Genomic DNA, 19,521 nt, shown 5'->3' with positions numbered 1-19,521 from the left:
TATTTCAGAGATGTCTTTGATGTAAGATAATGTGGCTACAAACAAATCAACAGAACATCCATGGGATCACCAATATCAGGGTCCCTAGTAGTAATTGAGTGTGATGCAGGAAAAGCACAGCAAGACAGGCAGCATCCGAGGAGCAGGAGAATCGATGTTTTGGCCATAATGGATCCTAGATGGTCGTGGATTCCTAATGAAGGGCTTATGCCCGAAATGTTAATTCTCTTGCTCCTCGGATGCTGCCTGACCTGCTGTGCTTTTCCAGCACCACACTCTCGACTCTGATCTCCAGTATCTGCAGTCCTCACTTTTTCCCTAGTAGTAATGCAGAGACTCGAACAAACAGCCATCCCAACTATCCAACCCAAACACTGGGTCTGCTACATGGTTAACACCTTCGTGATTACAAAACGGAGCAAATTAGAGGAAACCTACAACATCATCAACAATATCCTTACTGGCATAAAATTCACAAAAATGGAGGAGAACGACACAGACGCCCATTCCTGGATGTCACAGTAGAATGAAAGATTAATGGAGACCTTCAAACCAGCATCTACAGAAAAACAACACACACAGACCAAATACATAACTACAGAAGCAATCATCCCAACACCCATAAAAGGAGCTGCATCAGGAAATTATTTCAACGAGCCACAACACACAACCAGGAACTACGAACAGCCAAAGAAAAATACCTATATAGCGGGTACCCAATAAACACAGTCCGCTGATTTCCCAACAACAAACCCAAACAAGCAGGCACGTGCCCAGAAACTCTAGCCACATTACCTTACTTCAAAGACATCTCCGAAATGACTCCTTGGCATCATGATAGCCCACAAACCTACCAACACACTTAAACAGCCAATAATGAACCTAAAGGACCCTATACAAACAACCAGTAAACCAAATGTCATTTACAAAATACCAAGCAAGGACTGTAACAAACACTACCTTGGACAAACAGGCAGAAAACTAGTCACCAGGATACATGAACACCAACTAGCCACCAAATAATATGACCTACTATTAATAGTATCCTTACATACCGACAAGTAAGGACACCACTTTGATTGGGACAACACATCCATTATAGGATAAACAGAGACACGCACAGAAATTCCTAGAGGCCTGGCATTCTAACTGGGACTCCACCATTAAACACATTGATTTGGTCCCCCATCTACCATTCTCTGTGAAAAAGAACTGGAAATAATATCACCCACCTTAAGAAACCAAGACACATAAATAGAAAGCAGGATAGAACACCAGCGCTTCACCAGAGACTCTCAGATGATGTTACCTAGTATGGTGATGAAATGTCTGAAAACGAACCTTCTAGCTCAGCGAGTAAACTTACAACCAGAACTATAAAGAGATCTTGATCAATTGAATCAATGGGCTGAAAAGTGGCTGAATGGTGCAGAATTGTATAAACGTGAGGTATTGCATTTTTGAAAACAAACAAAGACAAGACTTATACAAGAAAATTAGGGCCTTGGCAATGTTGTAGAAAAGAAAGACCTAAGGGTTCAGGTACATAATTCTTTAAAGTTTGCATCACATATAGATAAGGTGGTTAAGAAGGTGTTGAGCATGCTTGCCTTCACTGCTCAGACCTTTGAGTATACAAGTTGGGATGTTATGCTGAGATTGTATGGGATGTTGGGGAGGTCTCTTCTGGAGTACTGTGTCCAATTCTGTTCTCCCTACTATAGCAAGGATATCATTAAGCTGCAGAGCGTTCAGAAGAGATTTACAAGGATGTTACTGGGAATGGAGGGTTTGAGTGTAAGGAAAGTCTGGATAGGCTGGGACTTTCTTCACTGGATCTTAGGAGGTTGATGAGTGACCTTATATGGGTTTAAAAAATAATGAGGGGTATAAATAAGGTGAATAGCAGGTATTCTTTTCCTTAGGGTGGGGGATTTCAAGACTGGGTACATATTTTTACAGTGAATGGAGAAAGGTTTAAAAAGACATGGGGCAATTTCTTTACACAGAGAGTGGTTCGTGTGTGGAATGAACTTCCAGAGGAAATGGTGGATGTGAGTACAGTTAAATATTTAAAAGACACTTAGATAAATACAGAAATGTTTGAAGGAATATGGGCCAAATGCAAGCAGTTGAGACTAGTTTAGTTTGGGATTATGGTCGACATGGACCAGTTGGACTGAAGGTTGTGTTTCTGTACTGTATGACTCCACGACTCTATGATTCTAAGATCATTCTTATTGGTAACCTCATGAACAGGGTCCTAGCCATCTGCTTACCATGCAAGTTTGATGCTGATATTGGGCAGATCTAGACCATCTTATGCGACAACGGTTACCTTGATCAAAATTTCACTTGTTGCAGATTAGGTGTTCCACTTTTGGTCCTGAGCAGTGCCCAATTTACCTCAGATTATCCTAGAAGGTGAAGGCATCTAAAAATTTGAATAACAAGTGAAGCTAGTCATCTCACACTGCTACCATGCAGTAAATCTGTAAGTAGTTTTCTCTGCTAATAGAATGCTGGTGTCGAGCCAAATAATGTTTTGCTGACCACACAAATGAGTCATATGATGTACATGTTCTAGTAATGGTGTGATGCCAGGTATGTAGGCTATATGTCCCAACCTATGTTTTAATGGGATTTGTCTCTTGATTAAATTTTTTAAAATACAAAACATATATGTGTTAAGTTATCCTAAAGCAGTGTTTTTAGAACAGTAAGACTATGCTATTTTCTGGGTCTGTAGACTAAGGTACAGAGAAGCCTTTAATAGAATGATGTGCTCTTCCTGTCAGTTGTGGGAGATGAGGGAGAATTTTAATGTTCCTAATGATTACATCTGCAGGAATTGTGTTTGGATGCGAATCCTTTCAGATTGCATGGATCTGTCAGAGTGACAGTTGGAGGCAATGAGGAATTTACAGGAACCAGCAGTGTGATGAATGACAGTATCAGAAAGGTAGAAAAACCACACATACAGTCAGGTAGATGGGTTACCTCTAGGAAAGGTTGGAGAAGTAGACAGGTAGTACAGGAGTCTCCGGTGGCCATCCCCACCTCAAACAAACGTGCTGTTTTCGAAAATGTAGTGGGGCTCTCAGGGGAATGTAGCACTGACAGCCAGCTTACTTGGTACCAAAACTAGCTCTACTATAATCAGGGGTATGTCAAGTTCCAAGTGATTGATAGTAATAGATCAGGGGCACAGATAGAGGTTTTGTGGCTGACAGTGAGACATCAGAATGATGTGTTGTCTCCCTGGTGACAGGGTTAAGGATGTCTCAGAGAAGTTGCAAAATATTCTCAAGGGGAGAATGACCAGCAGATTCTTGTGCACATTGGAACCACTGACATAGGAATAGAAAGCGACAAAGTTCTGAAGAGAGAAAATAGGAAATTCAGCAGGAGGTTAAAAAGTAGGTCCTCAAGGTTAATAATATCTAGCTTACTTCCAGTGCCACATGCTAGTGAGAGAAGGAATAGAAGGACAAAGCTGCTGAATGCATGCTGAGGAACTGGTGCAGGGATTCACGTTTTTGGATCATTGGAATCTCTTCTGGGGTAGAAGTGACCTGTACAAGGATGGGTTGCACCTGAATTGGAAGGAGACCAAACACCTGGCAGGAAGATTTGCTGGTGCAACTTGGGAGGCTTTAAACTAGTGAGGGGTGGTGGGGACACCCAAAGAGATAGTGAGAAAAAAGGTAAGTCTGAGGCTAGTACAATTGAGAAGCGGAGCAAGTCAAATAGTCAAGAGCAAGGCAGAGGATGAGGTAAGACTGATAAATTAAACTGCATTTATTTCAAAGCAAGACTCCTGAGAGGTAAGGCAGTTGGAATCACAGCAAAGTTGGGAACATGGGACTCATATCATAGCTATTATGGAAAGGTGACTCAAAAAAGGGCAGAACTGGCAGTTTAATGTTCAAAGGTATAAACATTATGTGAAGGGTAGAAAGTGGAGGCAAGAGAGGAGGGGGAGTGGCATTTTTGGTTCAGGATAACATGACGACTTTTTTTAGGGAAGATAAACCTGGGAGTTATTTGAGTGGAACTGAGAAATAAGAAAGGGGGGGAGCACTTTGGGGCCAGTGACCATAATTCTATTGGTTTTAAAATAGTTATGGAAAAGGATAGGTCTGATCTAGTTAAAGAAAAGTTAAAGTTCTAAATTGGAGTAAGGCCAATTTTGATGGTATTCAGCAAGAACTTTCAAAAGTTGATTGTGGCAGGTTATTCACAGGTAAAGGGATGGTTGGAAAATGGGAGGTCTTCAAAAATGAAATAACAAGGATCCAGAGACAGTACATTCCTGTTAATGTTAAGAGCAAGACTGTTAGGTGTAGGGACTAGAGAAATTGAGGCTCTGGTCAAGTTGAAGAAGGCATATGACAGGGATAAACAGCTGGGATCTCGTGAATTCCTTGAGGAGGATAAGGGCAGTAGGAGTATACGCAAGAGGGAAACCAGGCAGGCAAAAAGAGGATGTGAGACAATTTTGGCAAATGGGTTAAGGAGAATTCAAACAGATTCTACAACTATATTAAGAGCAAAGGAGTTACTTAGGAGAGAACTGGGCCCCTTAAAGATCAATAAGGCTGTCTCTGTGTGGAACTGCAGGAGATGGGTAAGATATACTAAATGCATATTTTGCGTCAGTATTTACTGTGGAGAATGATCTGGAAGCTAAAAAACTTGGAGAAATAAGTAATGATATCTTGAGAAGTGTCCATATTACAGAGGAGGAAGTGCTGGATATCTTAAAACACCTAAAAGTGGATAAATCCCAAGATCTGATCAGGTTGATCCCAGAATTTTGTGGGAAAGTTGGGAAGTGATTGCTGGGCCATTGTATCATCGATAGCCATGAATGAGGTGTCAGGAGATGGGAGGGAGGCTAATGTAGTGCCATTATTGAATAAAAATGGTAAGAAAAAGCCAGGAAAATATAGACCGGTTAGCCTGATATCAGTGGTGGGTAAGTTATTGGAGGGGATTCTGAGGGACAGGATTTACATGTATTTGGAAAGGCAAGACTGATTAGGGATAGTCAATGTGGCTTTGCACATGGCTGCACAGGAGGTGTACAAAAGCAAGATCAATATGAGATTTGAAATTAGAGAGGTCCATTTAGCAGTCCAATAACAGCAGGGAAGCTGTTCTTGAACCTGTTGGTATGTGTGCTGAAGCTTCTGTATCTTCTGCCTGACAAAAGAGGTTGGAAGAGAGTATTACCGGGGTTGGAGGGGTCTTTGATGATATTGGCAGCCTTCCCTGGCAACAAATTATAGATGGAGTCCATGGATGGGAGGTTGGCTTGCATGATGGTCTGGGCTGAGAGCACTACTTTCTGTGGCTTCTTATGATCCTGGGCAGAGCAGTTGTCATACCAAACCATTATGCACCCAGACAGAATGCTTTCTATGGTACACCTGTAAAGGTTATTGAGGGTTGTTATGGTTATGTCGAATTTCCTAAGGCTCCTGTTGTGCCTTCTTGATCATCACATGGAATGTCCAGGATATACTGTTGGTTATCATCACTCCTAGGAATTTGATACTCATGACCTTCTCCACTTCAGCTCCGTCGATGTAGATAGGAACATTCCTCCTCCTTTCTTTCCGAAGTCAATGATCAGTTCTTTTGTTATGCTGATACTGAGGGAGAGATTGCTATCTTTGTACCACGACACTAAGCATTCTATCTTCTTCCCATATTCTGACTCGCCATTGTTTGATATCTAGCCTACACGGTGAATTTGTCAGCAAACTTGTAGATAGCGTTCGTATGAAATTTGGCCGCACAGTTGTGGGTGTACAGGGAATAGAGTAAGGAGCTGAGTACGCATCTTTGCAGGGTGCCGGTGTTGAGGATGTGGAGAACGTGCAGTTGTCTATCTTCACTGATTGTGGTCTGTGGATGAGGAAGCTGAGGAAGCAGTTGCAGAGGTTGGAGCTGAGACTTAAGATTCAGGAGTCTTGAGATTAGTTTGGTTGGAATTATGGTGTTGAAGGTGGAGCTGTAGTCAATAAGTATGAGCCTGGTGTAGGTATCCTTTTTATGCAGATGTTCCAGGGATGAGTGGAGGGCTAGGGAAATGGCATCTGCTGTGTACCAATTTGCAAGGGATCAAAGCAGACTGGGAGACAAGAGCTGATGTGAGCCATTACTAACCTCTTAAATCACTTCATGATTAAATAATCTGAAGTGTAGTAAGAGCTAACCCAGAAACAAATTTAAGATCAACAACCAGGCTCGCAATGCAATCCATTAAACACATACTAACAGTTACATACATAAATACTTGGAATCCTGTTTTTTGTAGGCAAAAGGAATTTATGAATACATTGCTCTTCTTTCAAAAAAAGTGGTTATGGTGCAAACTCTGCTGCATCCCATGGCAATCCCCTCACTAATCAGAACCTACCTGCCTGAGCTGAGAATAAGATTGACAGTTAACTGTTCTTGCTACATCTCTATGTCAATCAATTTCCTCTCTCATGTTGTATAAAATGGTGATTATTTCCTTTTCTCCCAAGTCTGTTTATTGTGTCCTAGTTCTGATGAATGCAAGACAAAAAGCTTCAACTTCTTGTCTCATTTTAGCAATGTTCAAGTTCTGTAGTACCAAGCATTTATTTTGTTTCAACTTTTTCTACATCCTTAGTTGTGTGGTTCACAAGAATACTGTACCCAGCACTACTTTCTGTGGCTTCTTATGATCCTGGGCAGAGCAGGTGTAGGCCATTCCAGTGTTACAGCTCTCACTTTACCTAGTAATGTGTCAGCAGCCCAGGAACCATACCCACTTTTCCTGCAACACATATTCCTCTCTCTAATTTGATGAACCCCTCATAACAATTTGCTCACAGCTCAGGTAATAATGCAACAATAATAATCTTTGAGATTCTGTTTCTTAATTTAGTGCCAAGCTCCTCATACTCCATATACAAAACCTCTTTCCTTGTTTTACTTATAACAAGGACTACATCACTGGATTCTCTCCCTCCTACTGCACGCTTGTCTCCAGCACTGAACTGATGTCCAGAATTCCTGGCAGCGGACAGGCAACACAGCCATCTGGATTCTTCCTATTTGCCACAGAGAACGGTATCAACCTCCCTCACTACATCATCCTTCAAGACTACTAAATTCCTTGATTTCCCCTCCCAAATCACTTGAATAGCTTCTTGTACCTCAGTACAATAGCCCATTTGCTCATTCAGACTGAAGCTCCCGCTTTCATCCAAACAAATTGAGAGAACCACAAATCTATTGCAGTGGCAGATACTTCTGCCATCACTGTCCTCTTGCCTGCCTTATTTGCAGTCACATACCTCCTGTTCGCTGAATAGTGACCAAATTAAAAGACCCTTCCTAAAGGATGTGACTGCTTCCCAGGTACAAAGCATACAGAGAACTTTCTCCTTCCCTGATGTGTTGCAGAGCCTTGGGATCAACCTCTAGCTTAATGATTCTGAGTTGAAGCTTGATGACAACACTTCCTGCAGATATGATTGCCTTGTATCATTATGATATACAGGAGTTCCCACATGCCACAGCCTTGTACATCCATCTGTCTTGCTATTCGTGAAGAATTCTAATTAATTATTTATTATTATTCATTTATTTGTTTGCCTTTCACTTTTTATAACCACTGATTTATATAGTATTTTAAACATTAAGAAAATAATCAAAATCGAAAGAACTGCAGATACTGTAAATCAGAAACAAAAACATAAGCTGCTGGAAAAGCTGGCAGCATCTGTGAACAGAAATCAAGTTAATGTTTCGGGTCTGGTGACCCTTCCTCAGAATGGATGATAGCTACGAAAAGGTTGGTTTATATGCAGATGATAGGGTGGAGGGAGGGGTGTAAGGAGTAAACGAAAGTTGGTGATGAAACCCAGGAGAGAGAAGAACAGTTGGACAAAGGAGTGGATAACGAGCTGGCTAGGAGGGTGAACAGCTATTAATGGAAACTGTTAGTTGCGAACAATAGGTACTGTGTAATGACAGACTATATGATAACAAGGTCTAGTGTGTGGGTAGGGGGTAGGATATTAGCGGAATCAGGCCCTAAAATTATTGAATTCAATATTGAGTCCAGAATGCTGTAGGGGCCTCCAAGCAGAAAATAAGGTGTTGTTCATCCAGCTTGCGTGAACTTTGTTGGAACACTGCAGGGTCCAGCCATCTCCTCTTTACCATGAACATACAATCCCTTTACATGTCCTTTCCCCACCAGGATGGTCTCAGGGCTCTCTGCTTCTTCCTGGAACAAAGGCCTGAACCGTCCCCACCCACCACCATCCTCCTCTGCTTGGCTGAGCTCGTTGTCTCCCTCGACAACTTCGCTTTTAACTCCTCTTATTTTCTTCATGTCAGAGGACCGCAGTTATGCCCATCTCTTTGGCGGGGGGGGGGTATGTGGAGCATTCCTTATTCCAGTGCTTTTCTGGCCCCCACCCACAACTCTTTCTCTGATATATTGATGGTATCATAGGTGTTACTTCCTTCTCTTGCCCGGAATTGGAAATGTTAATCAATTTTGCTTTCAATTTACGCCCAACCTCACATTCACCTGGTCTATCTCTGACTCCTCCCTTCCTCCACATCTCTTTCCATTTCTAGGGATAGACTGGCCACTAATATTCACTATAAACACACTGACTCCCACAGCTACCTGGACTATACATTCTTGCACCCTACTTCTTGCAAAGAGTCCATTCCATTCTTCCAGTTCTTCCTTCTCCATCACACATTCTCTCTGTTCTGATGAGGCCTTCTTCAACAAGGGACTGTCTGAAATGTCCACTTTCTTCCTCAACTGAGGATTCCTCAACACCGTTGTCGACAGGGCCCTCAACTGGGTCCAAACCATCTCTCGCACTGCCGTCTTCACCTCCTCTCTTCCCTCCTACAACAGTGATAGGGGTCATCTTGTCCTTACCTACCATCCCACCAGCATCCACATCCAGAAGATCATCACCTGCCATTTCCGCCACCTCCAGTGAGATGCCACCATGAGACACTTATCCCCCTCCCCTCCTTTGTCTGCCTTCCATCCAGAGGAACTGTTATCTTTGGAACACCCAGGTCCACTCTTCCTTCACTCCCAACATCTCCCTGCAACCACCGAAGATGTAACACCTGCCCATTTACCTCTTCTCTCCTCAGTATCCAAGGACCTAAATATACCTTCCAGAAGCAGCACTTTACCTGCACTTCTCACAATCTAGTCTACTGCATTCACTGCTCACAATGTGGTCTCCTGTACACTGGGGAAACAAAGCGTAGAATGGGTGACCATTTCACAGAACATCTATGTTCCATCTGCAAAAATCCTTGAGCTTCCAGTTGCCTGCCACTTCAACAGACCACCTAACTCCCTGGCCAACATCTGTCTCAGGCTCACTGTAGTGTTCGAGCAAATCTCAGCGCAAGTTGGAAGAACAACACTTCATTTTCTGCTTGGGGATCCTGCAGCCATCTGGACTCAATATTGAGTTCAATAATTTTAGGACCTGATCTCTCCCATGTCCTAGCCTCCTACTCCACGAACCAGGCCTTGTTATCACATAGTCTGCCATTACACACTATCTACTGTTAGCCACTAACAGCCTCAATCACCAGATATTCACCCTCCTAGTCACCTTGCTATCTACTCCTTTGTCCAACTATTCTTCTCTCTCCATGGGCTCAAGCCCCACCTATCATTTACTCCTTATATCCTGCCCTTATCCTTTCTTCTGCACATAAACCAACATTTTCCTAACTACCATCCATTCTGAGGAAGAATCATCAGACCTGAAACATTAACTCTGATTTATCTTCACAGATGCTGCCAGGCATGCTTAGCTTTTCCAGCAACTTGTTTTTGTTGTTGAAGAAGAGAATCAACTTGACCTGCTTACCAAATACCCACCAAAAGGCTTCTCTTACATTAGAGCAAGCATCAATCCATACAGTGTGAGAAAAGTAGAAAAGCAAAGGGAAACAAACTCCTCCTTCATCCTTGCATCATCAAATTGAAACATGTCAAACTCTCAATTTTGCACTGTTTCCTTAGCTGCACTCATTTACCAGACACTTCAGAATTTTGAATATCGCTACCAAATTTCCTTTCAACCTTTGGTTTTCGGAACAGAACAACTCTTTAATTCTCCAAACTTTTCTTGTAACTGAAGTTGCTGATTTCTGGGACCATTGTTTTAAATGTTTTCTACATTGTGTCTAATGACCTCACATCCGTTCTAAATTGTGGTGCTCAAAACAGGATGTACAAATCGATCGGAGGCCAAACAAGTATTTAATATAGTCCTAAAGATATACGGCAAAGAAACAGACCCTTCGGTCCAACTCGCCCATGCCGACCAGATATCCCAACCCAATCTAATCCCATCTGCCAGCATCTGGCCCACATTCCTGCAAACCCTTCCTATTCATATACCCATCCAAATGCCTTTTAAGTGTTGCAATTGTACTAGCCTCCACCACTTCCTCTGGTAGCTCATTCCATACACATACCACCCTCTGTGTGAAAAGGTTGCCCCTTAGGTCTCTTTTATACCTTTCTCCTCTCACCCTAAACCTATGCCCTTTAGTTCTGGACTCTCCCATCCCAGGGAAAAGACTTTGTCTATTTGTCCTATCCATGCCCCTCATGATTTTATAAACCTCTATAAGGTCACCCCTCAGTCTCCGACACTCCAGGGAAAACAGCCCTAGCCTATTCAACCTCTCCCTATAGCTCAAATCCTTCAACCCTGACAACATCCTTGTAAATCTTTTCTGAACCCTTTCAAGTTTCACATCTTTCCAATAGGAAAGAGACCAGAATTGCATGCAATATTCCAACAGTGGCTTAACCAAAGTCCTTTGCAGCCGCAACATGACCTTCCAACTCCTGTACTAAATACTCTGACCAAGAAAGGAAAGCATACCAAATGCCTTCTTCACTACTCTATCTACCTGCGACTGCACTTTCAAGGAGCTATGAATCTACACTCCAAGGTCTCTTTGTTCAGCAACACTCCCTAGGACCTTACCATTAAGTGTATAAGTCATTGCTATGATTTGCTTTCCCAAAATGCAGCACTTCATATTTATCTAATTTCCACTTTCACCCTGTGCCCCTATCAATAACACCTTAGGATATTTTATCCTTTATTGTCTGTTTTCAACCTGTATTGCCACCTTTTATGATTTCTGCTCCTGCCTCTTTTGGTTTGTACTCTTCATTTTATGTTGTGCCTGTACATTCTTGCGATCAAACTGAATCATTTCAGTTTTTGCATTAGATTTTATCTGCTAGTTGTCCACCCAATCCAGCAACCAGTCTACATCTTTTTGAACTCCGATGCTGTCTTCCTCATGGTTCACAATACTTATAGGTTTTATATTGCCCCAAGATTTTGAAAATGTGCCCTCTGCACCCAATGTGCCCTGTGCTTTTTAAGTCCACTTTTTTCCTCCAAGCATTCCTGCGATTTTAAAATGTGAACCTAATATTAAAACTTAGACTGTTCAACAATGGAGTGTTACATTTTATGAGGTGCCATCTGTGGAGTTTTCCATAGGGGTCATCTAGTGTGAATATATTCCTACGTGTTCTGCCTGCGCCCTACAATGAACATGCATGAATTATTAAGGCTGTTAAAGATTTAAAGAATGATTTTTTGTCACTAAAACAGTCTGGTCTCAAAAGAAAATACTTTGGGTACTGGAAATCTGAAATAAAAGCAGATAATGCTAGAATAACTGAGGAAGTCGAGTAGTATTTCAGGTGTGAGGAAGGGTCTCGAGTCGATGGCTTTCGTCAGACCTCAATGTGGTCCCCCAGTTCACTGCGATTTCCACCCGCTCTCTCCCGGTCAATTGGGTTGCAGTTGGAATGCAGCAGGCACGCCTTGAGTGACTTGGAGACAATAGCATAAAGCAAGAAACACTTACAAAGAGATATGAGAAAATGCACTTAAGACCAGTTTCACAAAACACAAAACCTTGCGGCACACCAAAAAGCAAGGCGTCCAAAATACAACATCCCTGACCGTTCCTAGTTTTGCCCACATGACAGGCAACCGCCAAGGTCGCGCGTCAAAGATGGAATGGGCGGAACTATCGTGGAAGGCACGAGCGGGGGGAGAAGGCAGGAGCATGAGGGAAAGGGCGGGACCAATAAAGGTCGCGGGTGGGACTTCAGGGAGTGGGCGGGGTTCATCGTGAAGTGGGTGGTGGCTTTAGGGGGCATGTGAGACGCAGTCGGGCGAGTGGGCGGGGCTAGTGGGGTCATCGGGAAGGGGGCGGTGGCTTTAGGGGGCATGTGAGACGCAGTCGGGCGAGTGGGCGGGGCCAGTGGGGTCATCGGGAAGGGGGTGGTGGCTTCAGGGGGCAGGTGGGACGCGGCCGGGCGAATGGGCGGGGCTAGCGGTGGAGAGGGAAGTTGACGAGGAGAGCGAGCAAGTGGGCGGGGCAAGAGAAAGGAGCGCGGGCGGGCGAATGCCAGTCTGCACGAGTCACCGGGACACGGGGTGCAGGGGAAAAAAAACCTTCAACCGACCGAGGAGCGCGAGCCGGAGACGCAGGGTGCGCGTGCGCAGTCACCCAGCAGCTGTTGCTGCCGCCGCCCCGGAGTGTCTGTGAGGGCCACTAATTAACCTGCTCTCGTCTTGTCTCTCTCTCTCTCTCTCTCTCTGAATTCCCACCCCCACCCATCCTTCTCTTTCTTTATTTAAAAACCCTTTCCTCCATTCATTCGCAACATCACCACTTGGATCACCACCACTATCATCATCGTCGCCCTCGGCTTCTTCCTCCACTCCATCTCTTGCTTCTCGCCGTTGTGAAGAATGCCCGATCAAATCTCAGTGTCGGAGTTTATAGCCGAGACGACGGAGGATTACAACTCGCCAACCACGTCCAGCTTCACCACCAAACTGCTTAACTGCAGAAACACAGCGTCCTTGCTCGAAGAGGTAAGGCGCGAGAGAGGTAGGGAGAGAAGCAACAATAAACAGCCGGCAAAATGAAACCCCCCGGGGGAAGGAAGTGAGCGAGAGAGCTAGGAGGACGAAGGGTGTAGTATTAGAGAGGCAGCCATCCATCACCCTCACTGCCCGCCATTCCGCTCCCCCCTGTCTCAATGCACCAGTTATATTTTTATATCTTCTATTTAAGTCTGCGTATTTTTCTCCATTGCATAATGGAAGCGCTGGAGCAGTGGTCGGCCGGCCGCTGGATGGGGCAGTTGTTGCATCGTAGTCTCTCTCTGACAATGTTACTCAGTTTATTTATTTTATTTAAAAAACATCTTTTCAACAAATCCAGTCAGTCTGAGTTAAAACTGCTCTCCGTCACTTTTCTTCTTTCGCATCTCCAAAACCCCCTCCTTTTTTCGTTCTAAAAACAAATCCTTCAAATCACATTTCCACCGGCTTTTTTTTTCGTTTGCAAATTGCCGGTGCATTAAAAACCCAAAATCGCAAGTCTTGAGATAGAGAAGGAAGCTATTTGGCCTTTCGTTTCTGCGCCAGGTCGTTAAATGATCATTAACTCGTGCCAATCTCCTGCTTTCCCCCCATTATATTCACATTATTTTTTTGAATTAAAAATTCAATGATCTCTTGAGTGCTTCATTTGAGTAAGAACAATAAAGACGTGGTTTTATTCATTTGAGTAATGGGCGTAGAAACTTTAGAATAACGAGTACATTTTCTCATTGTGGATGTGTTTACGTGTGTCACCAATGATTCTATCATCATTTGCGTTTTTATATATATTTGGCTAACTTTCTAGGGCAGATTTAATACCACAGGCGTTGGTGTTGTAATATCTTGGCAAAGGTCGAGCGAGTTGTTTTTGATTAATCTGCTATTTGCGGTAGCGTCAATGTTTCCACTGTCCACTTAAATTCGCACGATTCGATGGATTTTCTGCCACGGTGAGGCATAAATCATGTAGTAATGTTAAAAATTACTTTTTTTTCATTTACTTTTTCGTCTTCTAATGCTGTTTATATTATTTAGCGAAGGTGGTATTCTAGCTGATAGCTGTGGTAACGTTTTCAAACAGTTGCGTTTCCCCTCGGTGTTTCCTCTATCTGACATCCTTTTTGAGAATTAGTATTGTTTCAGAGTTGAGGTGAAGCAAGGCCTTTACGCCGCACCTTTGATCAGTCATTTGAATTTATAAAATTAGCGAGGAAAATTTGCAAACGCATTTTCAAGAATGCACACAATTTTTTTTTAATATTTTATAAATAGATTCGTCTTGTAAGACTTCCATCATTCCTCAATTTGAGCAGGACGTCAACTAGCCTATCAGGTTTTTGGGTTGTGCTTTTCCACTGGTGTTGAATGCACGCAATTAAGCGGGCATAGTTTGAATGCTTCTGATAATTATCTCTAGGAGAAAGCATCTTGCTTCTTATTTGGCAACTAACTAGGCTGTGATGACAACTACCAATGGTGAAGAGTGGGATTCCTTCATTCTAGAAGACACATTTAACATTTACTTAATGTGAAATATTTGTTAGATGTTGAACTGGAAACTTGAAATTTTACATTAAGCGCGATATAGTATTGTTTTAAGTAGGGAAGGGGTGGCTCGGACTAATAGGAACATAGAAAATATGAACAGGATGAGCCACCTGGTCCTTGAAGCTGCTCTCCCATTCAGTATGATCATGGTTGATCATTCTATGCTGTACCCTTTTCCTGCTTTCTTCCTAAACCCTTTACCTTTAGCCCTCAGAATACGTCTGTAGTCCTTTTGGAAACATTCAATGTTTTGACCTCAACACCTTTCTCATAGTCATAGGGATGTACAGCATGGAAGCAGACCCTTTGGTCCAACCTGTTCATCCCGACCAGATATCCTAATCTAATCTAGTCCCAGCAGTTGGCCTTTCCTATTCGTATACCCATCCAGATGCCTTTTAAATGTTGGAATTGTACCAGCCTCCACCACTTCCTCATTCCCTTCTGATTGGAGGGAGACCAGAATTGCATGCACTATTCCAAAATTGGCTGTACCAATATCCTGTACAGCTGCAACACGACCTTCCAACTCCTATACTCAATGTTCTGACCAGGAAAGGAAAACATACTAAACACTGCCTTCATTATCCTATCTACCTATGACTCCACATTCAAGGCACCATGAACCTGCACTTTGTTCAGCAACCCCCCCAGGAAATTTCCATTACGTTTATGGATCCCGCCCTGATTTGCCTTTCCAAAATTCAGCACCTTGCAAATATCTAAATTAAACTCCATCTACCACTCCTTTCTATAGCAGAGAATTCCACAGGATGAGCACACTCTGAGGCTCATGATGTTTCTCCAGATCTCCGTACTAAATGGCATATTCTGTATATTTAGACTGTGACCCCTGGTTCCTGACTGCCCCAGTTATCAAGAACATCCCTCCTGAGTTTACCTGTCTCTGAATGCTTCACATCCCATCATAGTAGTTGCTGGATGTAAATTAAACTCATAAATGGATCTGGAATTAAAAGTAATGGTAACCATGAAGCCATGCTATAAAAACCCATCTGGTTTACTAAATCTTTTTAGGGAAGAAAACCTGCTGTCCTTGATCAGGTCTCAATGTAACTCCATATCGACAACAACATGGTTGACTCTTAAATGCTCTCTGAAGTGGCCTTGCCACTCAGTTATAGCAAATTGGTACAATATCAAAAAGGAATGAAATCTTGGCATTGACGTAGGAGTGGAAACAAGAACATATCCTTTGATCCTGCAAAGTCCTCCTTTACGAACTGGAGTTATACCAAAATTGGGAGCGCTGTCCCACAAAATTGAACATTAGCCTAATACAGAGTCATCAAATGTTGTGGTTCTGCTCGCTGAGCTGGGAATTTGTGTTGCAGACGTTTCGTCCCCTGTCTAGGTGACATCCTCAGTGCTTGGGAGCCTCCTGTGAAGCCTCGCAGGAGGCTCCCAAGCACTGAGGATGTCACCTAGACAGGGGACGAAACGTCTGCAACACATTCCCAGCTCAGCGAGCAGAACAACAACAACGAGCACCCGAGCTACAAATCTTCTCTCAAACTTTGAAGAGTCATCAAATCTTAGAAACAGGTGTAGGCCGTTCGTGTTCTGTAAACTATGTATGGTAGCATCAGGAAACCATGATACAGTTGTAAAAGTTTCATCCATGATTGCCAGATATAGCTTTTAATGTATTGAGGCAGTAAATATTTGCTGAAGTTTGGGTAAATTTTTTTTTAGTGCGTCTAGTAAGAGTGCACTCGATAGTAGTTTGTGGTTAGACATTCACGATCCAATGAACCTTTCATGAAAAAAACTGGTAATTAAAAGCAGAAACTATAAAGGAAGTATGTGCTAGTGGTGCTTCATGAAGTGATATTCTAAGACACTCCTTAGATGTGAAATATTTCATTTGAAACTTTACAATGCTTTTTCAGTTGATGGTGCAGACTGTGTAGATCAATTTAAAAGTAATGAATTATGGTGTGTTGACTTAAAACCACAGAAAATACCTATTACAGAATATTGTTGTCCAGAATTGTTTAATATTTTAACAGTCTTAATGAGGATGTGAAACTTGTGTTGTTTATACTGATGCTACAAGAAGCACACACAAATGCACACTCAGATTTTGCTCATTGAAAGTCATGTGTGAGGAAATAAAATTAGATAAAAATCATCTGATGGTTTTTGTGTTGAATTAACAGCATGAAAGCATATTGGTACAAACCTGAATTTTTCCATACTGTAAGCAGTCATTTTAACTGGTGCACTAGTTGCAATCTTAAGACAAATCATATCACAATATTTTATTACTCAATTTTGGAGAGTTTTGCTTGCAGACGCACTGCAAATTGCTCGGAGCAAAACCTGTTTGTAAGAAGTGCTATGTTGTGGAAGAAACTGAAGCACTTAATGTGATACTTTCTTTACATTATGTCATACACCTGATATCTTGCACCAAATGAATGTATGTATACATCTGAATATAAACTGAATTTATCTACAGTGAAAACTGAAATTATGGTTGGATATATTAGATTTGACCTGATGCTAAGCCATGGGAGGATGAGGCAACCGTGGCTGGCAAGGGAAGTCGGACAGCATAAAAGCATACCACATGGTGAAGATTAGTAGGAAACATTTCAAAAATGATTGATAACTTGAAGCAGTAAAGAGGGCGAAGATGAAATATGAGTGAGCAAATAATGAGTTTGCAAATTTTTTAAGATGTCTAAAAGGCAAGAGTGGATAATGGGACCACTGGAAAACGAGGCTGGAGATGTAGTAACTGGGAAGAAAGAAATGGTTATGTTGCGTTTGTTTTCGTAATGGAAAACATGAGTAGCATGCCAGAACTTCAAGAGAATTAGGGTAGAAGTGGGTGTAGTGGCCATCACTAAGGAGAAGGTGTTGAGGAAACTGAAAGATCTAAAGTTGGCTTAAAGCAACTGGATTAGTTGGACTGCAGCCCAGAGTTCCGGAGGACGTAACTGAGGAGATTGTAGAGGCATTTTTGATCATCTATAGGAATCACTGGCAGTGAGGGTGTTCCAGAAGACTAGAGATAGCTAATCTAACCTCCATGTTAAAGAAGGAAGGAAGGGAGGCAGAAGACATAAAACATAGGCCAGTTGTCCTGACCTTGGTTGTTGGTAAAAATTTGAGTCCATTATTAAGGATGCGATTGCAGAGTATTTGGAAGAGCATGGCTGAATCAGCACTGCTTCAAGGGGAGGTCATGCCTTACGCATCTGTTACAATTCTTTGGGGAGGTAACGAGCAAGTTAGATGAGGGCCAGTGGATGTTATCTGTTTGGATTTTCAGAAGACAAAGTGCCACACAGGCTGTTAAATAAAATAAGAGCCCATAGTGGATAAAGGAATGATTTCAGTGCAGCAGTCAGTGACAGGTAGAGTTCCCTAGGGGTCTGTGTTGGGACCACAAATATTCATGTTATACATTAACAAACTGGACAAAGGAACTAAGGGCCTTGTTGTAAGTTTACAGATGATGCAAAGATAAGTGGAGGAACACCTTATGTTGAGGAGGCAGGGAAACTGCAGGGATTGGATAGACTAGGAGAGTGGGCAAAGAAGTGGCAGATGAAATATAGTTTGGGAAAGTGAGATTATGTACTGGTAGGAAGAATAGAGGCGTGGACTATTTTCAAAACAGTGAAAGGCTTCAGAAAACTGCAGCACAAAGGTGGTTGGCAGTCCTAGTTCAGGATTCTCTAGTTTTAGTTGACAGCCAGGAAAGGAAATAGAATGTTGGAATATAGAGTCATGAACATTGCTTTGGTCAGATCACATTTGGAATATGGTGTGTGGTTTTGGGCCCTGTAACAAAGGAGGGATGTGCTTATGTTGGAAATATTTCTGGATTAGTGGTACTGGAAGAGCACAGCAGTTCAGGCAGCATCCAAGGAGCAGCGAAATCGACGTTTCGGGCAAAAGCCCTTCATCAGGAATAAAAGCAGCTCCTTGGATGCTGCCTGAACTGCTGTGCTCTTCCAGCACCACTAATCCAGAATCTGGTTTCCAGCATCTGCAGTCATTGTTTTTACCACCCTGATGTTGGAAATAGTCCAGAGAAGGCTTACAAGGATAATCCTGGGGCTGATGGGCTTGTCAAATGAGAAGCAATTGATGACCCTTTGTACTCCCATGGAGTTTAGAAGGGGGAGTGGGGGGAATCAAGTCTTGCAGAGGTGTAATAGATAAAAGCAGCCAGTCAGTCTGGAGGGTAGCACAAATATAGTAAAGTTAAGGTGAAAGGGATTGTAACAAGGTTGGAAGGCATTTATTTATTTTCAATCTCCAAGGGTATCGAATCTTCAGGTAAAAAGGGATGCGTGTAAATGAGGTGGTGTTGCAATATTAATAGTCAATTTCTGCAGTAAGGAGGGATATGATTTCACAAGTCTGGTTAGGAAGGTAAGAGCCCTTGGGATCCAGGGCAATGTGTCAATTTGGATTCAAAATTAGCTTCATGGCAGGAAGCAGAAGTTGATGGTCGAATGGTTTTTTGTGACTGGAAGTCTATGTGCAATGGCATACCATGGTTTGGTGTTGTCCTTTCGGAGATAGTAGCTCTGCAAGTTTTCAGATGACTCAAATTGCTGCGGTAAATAGCGAGGAAAGCCTTCAACTAAGGTTGATAGTCTGGTCAGATAGGCTGAACTGTGGCAAATAGAATTTAATTTTAAAAAGTGAGGTTAAGTATTTGGAAGGATTTAACAGTACAGATGAAGTGTATGTTGATTGGTAGTACCCTAGGAGATGCTGAGTTATTGGAGTGATTTGGTGTGCATGTCCATAGTTGTTGAAGACAGCAGGGCAGATAGATAAGGTATTAAAGCCAGATGGGGATATTGCCTTTGTATTCAATGCTTTGACTAAAAAGCCAGGAGGTTATGATGCCACTTTACATAATGTTAGTTATGCCATAGGTTGGATTACTATATGCTGGATTTGCTTGCCACCTTATAAGAAAGAT

The 19,521-nt window shown here is 42.5% G+C and overlaps 1 protein-coding gene across 3 annotated transcripts in view; it reads left to right on the top strand.

Annotated features, from left to right (window-relative positions):
- The window catches only part of LOC122549488 (arf-GAP with SH3 domain, ANK repeat and PH domain-containing protein 1-like), a 365,329-nt gene that overhangs the window by 23,259 nt on the left and 322,549 nt on the right, over positions 1–19,521 (top strand). For 2 of the 3 annotated variants that reach the window (XM_087986271.1, XM_087986270.1), the window contains exon 3: positions 12,854–12,980. The exons of the other annotated variant lie outside the window; for it this stretch is intronic. In XM_087986271.1, the coding sequence (XP_087842397.1) occupies positions 12,854–12,980 (127 nt within the window). The remainder of the gene's footprint in view (positions 1–12,853; positions 12,981–19,521) is intronic. 3 annotated transcript variants of the gene reach the window in all.

Source organism: Chiloscyllium plagiosum, unplaced genomic scaffold, assembly GCF_037043375.1.
Source record: "Chiloscyllium plagiosum isolate Xiang-an unplaced genomic scaffold, Cpla_swu_hap1 HiC_scaffold_4, whole genome shotgun sequence".
Taxonomy (NCBI): domain Eukaryota; kingdom Metazoa; phylum Chordata; class Chondrichthyes; order Orectolobiformes; family Hemiscylliidae; genus Chiloscyllium; species Chiloscyllium plagiosum.
The sequence above is the reverse complement of the archived record's forward strand: the minus strand, read 5'-3'. Positions and strand labels throughout refer to the sequence as shown.